Genomic DNA, 9,872 nt, shown 5'->3' with positions numbered 1-9,872 from the left:
CATTGACTCATTTGATCCCCACCATGCCCTGAGACAAGCTCAATTATTTCCCCCGTTTTATAGCTAAGAAAGCTGAGGCACAGAGAGGCTCAGGAACTTGCCCAAGATTGTAGGTGCCAGGATTCAAGCTTGGGAGATCTGGTAGCAGAGCCAAACTGAACTCTGATGCTATAAACTATTTTGCCCCAGACAATAATCCCTTTCCCTCTCTGGGTCTCAGTTTGCACATCTGTCAAAAAGGCCCCTTTGGTGGGAAGATCTAGCTCTACGGCCCCTCCCAAGTCTTAAGCTCTCTGAATATGTCCACTCTTGTGTAACTTTCCAGACTACTCTGCCCCGTCTGGCCCTCGAAACCCCACCTCCAGCATTCTGCGCCCTTAGGACTCCCCTGACGCCTGTACCGTATTCATCTTTCCAGGGGTGTGTGTCCCCAGTCTATGTAGCCCTGAGCCTATCCCATCTATGGTCAGACGCTGTTCTCAGTACTGGGAGAGTTGCAAAGATCAGGATTTGGCAAACTTTTTCTGCAAAGGGCCAAATAGCAAATAGTTCAGACTTTGAGGGCCATGTGGTCTTTTTGCAACTACTCAACTCTGCCATCGTAGTAAGACAGCAGACAGGGCAACACACAGATACACGAGCATGGCCAGGTTCCAGCAACACTTTTCTTACAAAAGCAGGCAGTGGACAGGATCTGGCCTGTAAGCTGCAGTTTGCCAACCTCTGTCAAAGATAAACAACACAGGGTTGCTGCTCTTAAGGATACAGGGAGTACAGAGACAACAAACTGCACAGCTAATCCGAAGACGCGGCAGGACTTGCTAAGTGCATTTGCAGAGGCATGGAGCCCTGGGAAAGCCCAAAGAGGAAAAGGCTGGTTTTGACTCCAGGCATGCAGAGGTTTCATGGACAGGCATTTGAGTTTGGCCTTGGAACGATGGGCAGAATTTCCACAAGCAGAAGGGGCAGGTGCAAGCAAGGACACGTGGAGGCAGGCTGCTGGTGCGTGCTGGCAAAGCAGCACATCCTGAGGGCGAGGGTGGTGTGAACCCAGGACCCAGACAAGAAAGATGTTGAGTGCTGGGCTTCTCTCATTCTATAAAGAAAGATGAACTACAAGATTGTTTTTTCTTCTTTTCATTCAACAAACATTTTGAGTGCCTACCATATGCTGGGCACAGCTCTAGGCATGAGGACAGATACGACATTCATAATTTGCATTTTCATTGTACTGTCAACATTTTCAAAGAGCTCTGGGAGCCACGCTTTATCTCATCCTCATAAATACAGAGATTGAATGATTTGCCAAAGTTTTATCATTAATTAATAGCAGAAGCTCCTAATTCCAGATACAAACCACTCTACTGAACAACGGACCCTCCGTCCTAGTTGCCTGGTGCTTATCTCCGCCGGGTGTCTGGAAAGTGCTCGCCCTGTTCTTCTACCCCTGCATCAGTGTGCTAGGGCTGCTGAAACAAAGTGTCCCAGACTGGGTGGCTGGGACAACAGAAATGTATTTTTCTAGAGCTAGAAGTCCAGGATTGAGGTGCTAGCAGGCTTGGTTGCTTTGAGGGCCGTAAGAAAGTGTCTGTCCCATGCCTCTCTCCTGCCTTCTGGTGGTTTGCTGGTATCTTTGGCACTCCTTGGTTTGTAGATCCACCGCCCCAGTCTCTGCCTTCACTGTCACATGGCCTTCTCCATGTGTGCATGTATGTGTTCAAATATCTTTTTATAAGGACATTAGCCACTGAATTAGGGCCCACACTAATAACCTCATTTTAACCTAATTACCTCTATAAAGACCCCACTTCCAAATTAAAGTCACATTCTGAGGTACTGAAACCTATCTTTTTGGGGGAAACAATTCAGCCCCTAACACCTCCCCAGCACTTCACGCCCCACCTCACATTCCACTGCTGATTGAGCTGAACCTTCACTTCCCAGGTCTCACACATCCATCCCTTTTCCCTCGCCAGTGGTGTGGTGGCCCAACCACACCAAAATAAAAAACTGCCTAGGCCAGGTGAGGCCAGATCCCATGACTCCATCCAAGACAGCCCAGTGGCCAAGAAGGTTGCACAGGGTCTCCCCCACTCCCCACTGGAAGACAGCAGGGGCAGGGTCCAGATGGTATAATCAGTGGGTACACCTGGAGGACGTGCAACAACCACGTGACCCACTGGCATTTTAGAATGTCAACTCCAGCATCAGGGATGGTAGAGAGACGATCACAGCAGGAAGACTGGTCAGGAAACAGGTACGGCGGTCAGAGGCAAGGAGAGAGGAAGGGTCCGAGCTGGGGACGCTGTGGTGAGGATGGAGAGGTGGTGGCAGAGGGAATGACATGGCTGGGACTGCGGAACAGGGTGCAAGGGTGGGCAACTGAGCCAAGCGTGGAGCAGAGTGCTGAAGACAACGAGCCCACAGAAGAATCAGCCCCCAGGGGAAACGAGAGCTCTTTAGACGCGCTGAGAGTGAGGGGGCAAATCTTGGTAGATACTGAAGTCTGGAGCTCAGGAGAGAGGCAGGGGCTGGAGACCAGTTTTGAGTCCTGAGTGGATTAGATCGCCTTGGGAAAGCAAGAGGCAGCAGGAATGGAGGCTCAGTGAAGTGCAGTCATGGGCCAAACCCTGGAAAAGACAATGTTTTAAAGAGAGCTGGGGCACAGATGTGAGAAAAAGGAGGTCCAGAAGGGTCCAAGAAGCAGGAGGAGAACCAGAAAGGGTGGTTCCTGAGACCAGGAGGGTTCAGGAAGACCAACAGCACCCACTCCTTCAGGGCCCCCCTGCTGCTCTCTCTTGCTGGACTTTGCTTAATGTGAGCAAACTGTCACAAATAAGCTGATTGAGCTCCCATCAAAAGAAAACTGCAAGCATGCCTCTCTCATCTTTTAACTGTTTATTGTATAATATAAAACTACAAAAGTAAGACTGCTCATTTCCATGTACATTTAATCTGTCCAATTGTTTAGATTACAGCCCAAACCTACATGTGAATACAGCCATCTGGGTTCCGATGTAACGTCTGTAATATTGCATAGAAAAGGCACAGCTCTCAGGTCTGTGGGGGAAAGGTTATACCTCCTTTTTGACAAAAGCCCTCCTCAAAAACCATGCACCAAACATGTCACTATGTACATCTTTTTTCAAAATCTCGGTCATGCGCACATATGGCCTGCATTTCTCTTCCAAAACTTGTTATCCCCAAAAGAAGTCCAACTTTTTATTGGCTTTGTCTGCAACAGCATTTGATCCTGGCTAATTTTCAAGAACCATTCAGACTCATTCTTAGAAACACTGAAAACAATTGTACATAAGCAGGATGCACACAACTCCATGCCTCCAGGTGCGGGGCAGTTACAGGAAGGTAACCATTTACAGCCAGAAAAGGTTAAATATGCTCTTTTGTTTTCAGAAAATGTATAAAGGTCCAATTTGTAACAGCAAGGTTTTCAAATTAAGACAATTCGTATAGAGTAGCAATTGCTGCACAAAGTAGAGTCTCTCTCTTTTTTTTTTTTTTTTCATTTGTCATTTAAGAAGGCTGCCCTGCGGTATTCATAATTCATTGTTTACCACAAAGGTGGTTCATAAATTTAAGCTTTAAAAACGATCTGTAAGTTGATACTTTGGCTCTTTGGGGCTTATTTCATTAAGAAATTTTCCTTGATTGACCTCAGGGCAGCTGGGGCACTCCAAGGGGCTATGGCGATAAAAAGCTCAATTGGTAAAGACACTCGAGAGGTGCAGAGGAGGCTCTGGCCACTGCTCACCCTTTGGTATGAACAAGGGTGCCCATGTGGTTGCCCCTTCTGTCATCCAGAGAAAGTGCTACTAAAAAAACTTTAAAAAATATCAACCCTTTGATGCTTTTCTTAAAAATTTGGAGGTATTAAAACATTCCTCATACCTTTTGCATATTTCAAATAGACCCATATTAGAGAAGAGTAAAAATGAATGCGGACTGTGCATACAATGAGAAGACCTGGGGGCCTGGCTTGGACCCCCTTTTAATACAGATTTACATTCCTACAAGAGAATACATTCCTACCATACATTCTGCACATGTTACGATCCAGATGTTAGCGCTCCACAGTAAAATAAATATATTTACACAGAAAAAAGGAATAAATAACTTATGGGGGGAAAAAAACTCACTTCAAATTCAAAGCTCTTACGATTCTGCTCTCATCTTGTCACTTCATTGCACATCAGTGTCAATAACTGTCCTCTCCCAGCCCCAGCTCGGTTTTCTCGTAAAGGCACCTCAAGCTGCCTGCCTGGCCCTGGATGCCATGTGATGTCTTTCATAAAGGGAAGGCACTGCTGGAAGCACATCCCACACTCAAACTGGGACTTGGAGATCCCACTCCAGCTCCTACTGTTCCCTGTTGGGACATCACTTTGTAAGAATAGGATGCAAAAGCAATTAGAACCCTAGATCATTTTGATCTTTCTGAAAATGGGCTGCTAATTTTCCATGTCTTTCTTGTTAGACTTTGAGTATCAGGGATTTATGGCAACGGTGTCAGAGTTAAAAAGCATTTGCCTGCTGTTTTTGGGGTTTTTGTTTTGATTTTGAAGCCCAGCCTTACAAATACATAAGAGTCAGAGAACCAAGTTTGGGCAACACTTCTCCGTGCTTATTTGAACTGTTGCCCAACATATGGGATTTGTTTAAACACATGATTTGCTAATCCAACAAAAGTACAGTTGTTGTAAGTTACTGTAAATCAGTTTTTAACAATGGCAAACCAACTGTTTTACCCTGTTATTGTTCAGAATCATCAATACTATTGTATATGTGTACGTAGGTAGATGTGTGCAGCATGCGGCAGGTTTGCCAGGTCCTCCAGTTATAGAAAGCATGGAATCTGGGCAGACTTGTTCTCTGCAAGAAAGGGAAGCTCTTAAAATTAACAGGCATACTGACACTGGAAGCATCTACTACAACCCTCACCTCAGTTACATGGTCCCTGGTCCTAGTAAAGGAAATGACACACCTGTAGCAGTACGAGGTGTCTGCGTGGAGGTTGCTTGTAGGAGAACAAGTGCAATTTGATCAGTTTCTCACTGCTCTACTGAGCTGATAATTAGCCTTTAAAACACATTCAAGTGGGGGGGAAAAGTAAATTAGAATGTAGAAAGCCTTTATCATATCATACTCAAATCTTTTGCTTAGATGAGCAGTTCCTTCATCACAAACGTCTTTGCTTTGCCATGTGCATTACAAAAATAAAACTAACTATGGCTTGCTTAAAGTGCCATTTTATAAAGTTGTCTTTTTTAATTAGCCAGAAAGACCCAATTTTATCCATGGCAAGAAGTGAGCAGAATTGGTGACTGAATATTGACAAATGACCAACAACAAAGACAACAACAACAACAAAACATCCCATAATTTAAAAATTTTTAAATAAATATAAAAGTTATTCCTAAAGAAGCCATCTGCATAACAATATAGGTTGTAACCTGCACTCAACAGCTAAAGTACCATTGGAAGGAAAGAAAAAACTGAAACAAGAAGGCCATAAACAGTTTCGGCAACAAGCATGATACATTGAAATTTTTAAAAATTAAATGTACACCACTAGGAATAAAAAGCTACTTCTCAAGTGTGTCCTGGGAGATAAGGTGATGGGGGGGGAATTGGGGGGAGGAGGGAAAACATGCATAGAAAGTCCTGTCTGAGTTTTGGGGTAAAACAGCCTTGACAAGTGTGAAGTAGCTGACTTAGGAAAGCAACCAGATGGGAAGCTGTGACGTAATGTGATGAACTCCAGGTTCAAGAGTCACACATGTTGTAAGAGTGCATCCCGGGCCGGCCGAGGCGAGCCAAGCTCACTGTGGTGATCACGAAGATGCCATTTTCAGCTCTTAGCAACACAGGGAAAGCTCTAGGGAAAGGAAGCTGCAGAAGACAATTAAGCAACATGATGGATGCCTTCTGGGGAGATTTTCTTCTTTAAGGGCCCTAAGCATTGCAACAGGGCTGAGTTCCATGAAGAAGTTGGTTGCTTTTCGGATGTAAAATTTTGTTCGGATGTAAAATTTCAGGTCATCGTAAAAATTATGCCAAAAAGGAAAGATCTGGGTTTTCATTAAAAAACAAAATAAAAACAATTAAAAGCGCAAACTTGGCATAAATACACTCTTAAGAAAGACAGTAGCTTTACCCTCAAAAGAGGGAGCAAAAGAGAACCATCACTTAAACCCCCAGCTCCACAGCCATCTCCCGCCAACTGCTTAATGCAAGTTTGATGAGCACATGTGGCTCTGGCTTTGGAAGTCACAGTACTGGCGGGTGTTGGTGCCAGGGGGTCAGTGCTTGTGAAATTTGGATGTGATATCACCTGGCCCTTTCTTAAAGCACTGTGTGTGTGTGTTTATGTGTGTGTGCATGTGTGTGCCTGTGTTTGCATTTGGGGACATCAACTGTAGATTGATTTGATCCAATTTTCTCTTGCACCATACACATATAAAACATTACAACTCTATAAAAGTACAAGTGCAACTTGTACATCTGAAGTTTGCAGGAACTATGTGAGCAAATCCTATCAAAATAGCTATCTCATATGTATAAACAGCATTTGTTTTTAGAAAAACAATATCATAAACTGCAGAATCTGTACAAAAATATAAAATAAATTTGGGCAGCAGTTTTCTAAACAGCCATGTAAATGCAACACTTACGAGGAGTAGTTAATGCCTCTAAAAAGGCCGAATTGCCAAGTCAACCTATACAGGGCAAAAATGCCAGAAAAGGTACTGAGATTATCTAAATAAGATATATATATATAGTTTTCTTCTTTACCTCTTGCAATAAAACTTATAGAAAAAATAGACAAATATGCACATGCAATTTACAGCTTTTCCAACTTAATCCTTGTGCTTCACTTGAACTGTTTATTTTTGTCATTCAACATTGCAACATTGTCTTCGAATGGATTCTTTCCTATACCAGGGTAGTAGGTCTCTGAGGAACCACTCAAAAAAGTGTATTAAAAGTGGTCATACTTGGATGAAGGCACTCCAACTCTGCTCAAAGCAAAAACTAGTGTGATCCTGTTGTAAAATTTTCTTTTTCTCTGAAAAAGGCAAGCAAGGGTGCATGCACAGTGTGGAGAACTGTCAGGGTTATGGGAACGCTCTGGGGTCTGGGTGGGCACAGTCGCTGGGTCCCCGGGTCTTAGGACCCAACAAGCACCTCCATGATGTGGTCCAGCTCTGTGAGGTCCATTTTGAAAGGCTGACTTGGGGCGACAGGCTGACTGCTGTAAGGAGCCAGAGTTTTGAGGAGGTCGTCGGCAGACACAGGGGCCATTTTTGAGGCTGTCCCTGATGAGGAAGTGCAGGGGTCAAAATCATACATGGACGTATCAATGTCAGCAAACAGGATGTCATCCAGGGTCAAGTCTGTCAGGAAACCCGTGGACGTCGTTATTTCAAAATTCCCAGGCAGAGAGTCCATCAGTTTTGAGTCATCTGCACGGCTCTCTTGAGGACCGTCGAGTTTCTGGGTGCCAGCCTCGCTGGAGGTCCCTTTCACACTGTCAGTCGCAGCCGCGGCCGCCTCTGTGGAGGTAGATGTGGGACAGAGCTCCTCGATCTCATCCAAGGCAGAGGAGAAACTGTCCTTTTCTGGCGAGAGGGCTGGAGGTGACAGTTTGGTGGGAGCCGTGGGCTGCATGGCCTGGGAGGTGCAAAACGTGTCATCGTCGTCCTCGAGCAGTGAGGCCGGGGTGAGGCAGGCCTCCAGGGGCGTAGTGCTTCCGAGGTCGCAGGGGTGGGAGGACGGGGACGCCAGGTGGCTGAAGGCCGGCGGGGCCTCTCGGTAGCTGTCGCTGGGCTCGGTGGTGGGCTGGGAGGAGGGGGTGAACATGGGCCTCAGGCTGCCTTCCTGTTTGAGTTCCTCCTGGATCCGCCTCAACATGTTGTTAATTAAAACGGTCTTTTGCAAGCTGGGCTCTGTCAGGGGCCTGTGGTTATAGAGTTTCATAAGGGAAATGTTGAAGATAGTCTGGCGCTGTAAGGTGTAAGACACCTTGGATGGACCGTCACAGGGAGACACGATTTTGCCTTCCAGCCCATCTTCATGCTCATCAAACTTCCGTTTTCCTCCTTTACCCAACATATATCTGCAGAGGGGAGAGAGAGGAAATGGCATTAATCACATGAGAGCTGATTTCTCCCATAAAAAAAGAGACTGATTTAGAGGGCAGGACTTGGACCTCAGTTTCCTGCCCAGGGTTATTTACAAGTACACGTGGATTAATTAGGGGTGGGAGGAAGGAAGACCTTTTACATTAAGAGAGAGTTAGAAAATCCACCTTTGTATGCCTGTGGAGCAATTTTTATCACTAGGTAGTCTGGTGAGTGTATTTCTTGAGAAATGTGTACGACACAGACAAGTTAAGAATTACCATGGAAACCATGATTTTGACTTTCTCAGCTCATGTGCTTGTGTTCGCATGCCTAAGATTATCATGCAGGTTCAATTTCCCTCCCCCACGTAGATTTATTTTTAAAGCCCAAGAAAACACTTACAATGCTATGACCTAAACAGATATAGGTGTCATAGATTACAGCTTGAGCACTTCTTAAAGGATTAAAAGAACCAAGTTAAAGAAAGGTAACATGTATAATTTGGGTAGAACTGTGTGTGCTTTCAAAATGCTTTTCCTTCCTCATTAAGCACGGAGTCTTTCTGCCTGGTTGGGGACATGTGGTGAAGCACTGCACCTGTGTTAAATGACCACAGTGACTGAGCCGCCGCCACTTTTCATTCTAGAATCAAGGGGAGGAATGCGTATGTCCCAGCCTAAGTTTTTCCTTGGCTCAACTTCATCCACGCACAGTTATGTTTGAAGACAACTGGATTAATTTTGAAGTAATTAGCTCTGATTACAAGCATTGCCGTTTGGGTACTCGAGACATTTCCTAACAAACTACCTCCTGTGATTCCAGAGATACATGCATATTTTGAGGAAACCATGACCTCGTATCTCAGACCCTGAGAATCTGGTAATGGGTTGAATTTTAAAACTGCAGCCAGGAACTCCTGCCCCATCTTGCCTGCTGCTTACAGGCCAGGCTGTGTCCTCTCTTGCTCTGGCCTTAGTGAATACATTTTATCATCTGGTTGTCACCTTCTGGGGAGTGGTCCTTCCAACTTTCCAAGGTCATGTGACATCGTCACAACCTCCTTTCAGAACTTCTACTGTCTAAACAGAACAATCTCAAGTTCATTAGCCTTTGCCTCAAAGATCTCACTTTCTAACCATTTAACAAGAAACCTGTCTTTTGGTGTTCGGACCAGGATCGTGGTTCGAATGAAGCCAGGCCCATGCTTGCTCCCTCACCGTTCCCGCCTCCAGCTACAGCACTCTCAGGGACTCCTGCTAATCCTGTCCTCAGTGTGACTCACTCTCATGTCTTCATATACAGGCAACTGCTTTGTAGTTATTCAATTTCTCTTCTAAATGCCACTTACCTTTTAATGAACTGCTTCAGCTGATGGATCACACCTCATTCAATCCTTTAATAACTTATCCACATCTACACTGTCATAGGCACTTGGCCAGGCCCAGTGGGGAGTCCCACATGAACACCCTGGCCTTCAAGAGGCTAAATAGCCCCTCCTACACCTGATCACCATTTTGAATTTCAAGTCTCGACCTAAAGAAATAAGGCTAAATGGAATATAAACTTCACAGAACTTCTTTCTCATACTTTGTCACAAAGCAGGCCATGCTGCCCTCAAAGCCAGTATACAGGTAGACATGGAGCCTGCCACTTGGGGTAACCGTCTTACCTCATGTCTCATGAGGTCTCCAGAAGAGACAGATGAACAAGCTGCGACCTATCAACATC

The 9,872-nt window shown here is 45.1% G+C and overlaps 1 protein-coding gene across 3 annotated transcripts in view; it reads right to left on the bottom strand.

The window, feature by feature from the left end:
* Positions 1-2,883: 2,883 nt before the first annotated feature.
* SERTAD2 (SERTA domain containing 2) overlaps positions 2,884-9,872 on the bottom strand; it is a 119,209-nt gene continuing 112,220 nt past the window's right edge. For all 3 annotated transcript variants that reach the window (XM_009442562.5, XM_016948636.4, XM_016948635.4), the window contains exon 2: positions 2,884-8,137. In XM_009442562.5, coding sequence (XP_009440837.1) covers positions 7,189-8,133 — 945 coding nt within the window. In that variant the 5' untranslated portion in view covers positions 8,134-8,137 and the 3' untranslated portion in view covers positions 2,884-7,188. The remainder of the gene's footprint in view (positions 8,138-9,872) is intronic.

This window comes from Pan troglodytes, chromosome 12, assembly GCF_028858775.2.
Source record: "Pan troglodytes isolate AG18354 chromosome 12, NHGRI_mPanTro3-v2.0_pri, whole genome shotgun sequence".
NCBI lineage: Eukaryota > Metazoa > Chordata > Mammalia > Primates > Hominidae > Pan > Pan troglodytes.
Note: the sequence above shows the minus strand (reverse complement) of the source record. Positions and strands in the feature narration are given on the sequence as shown.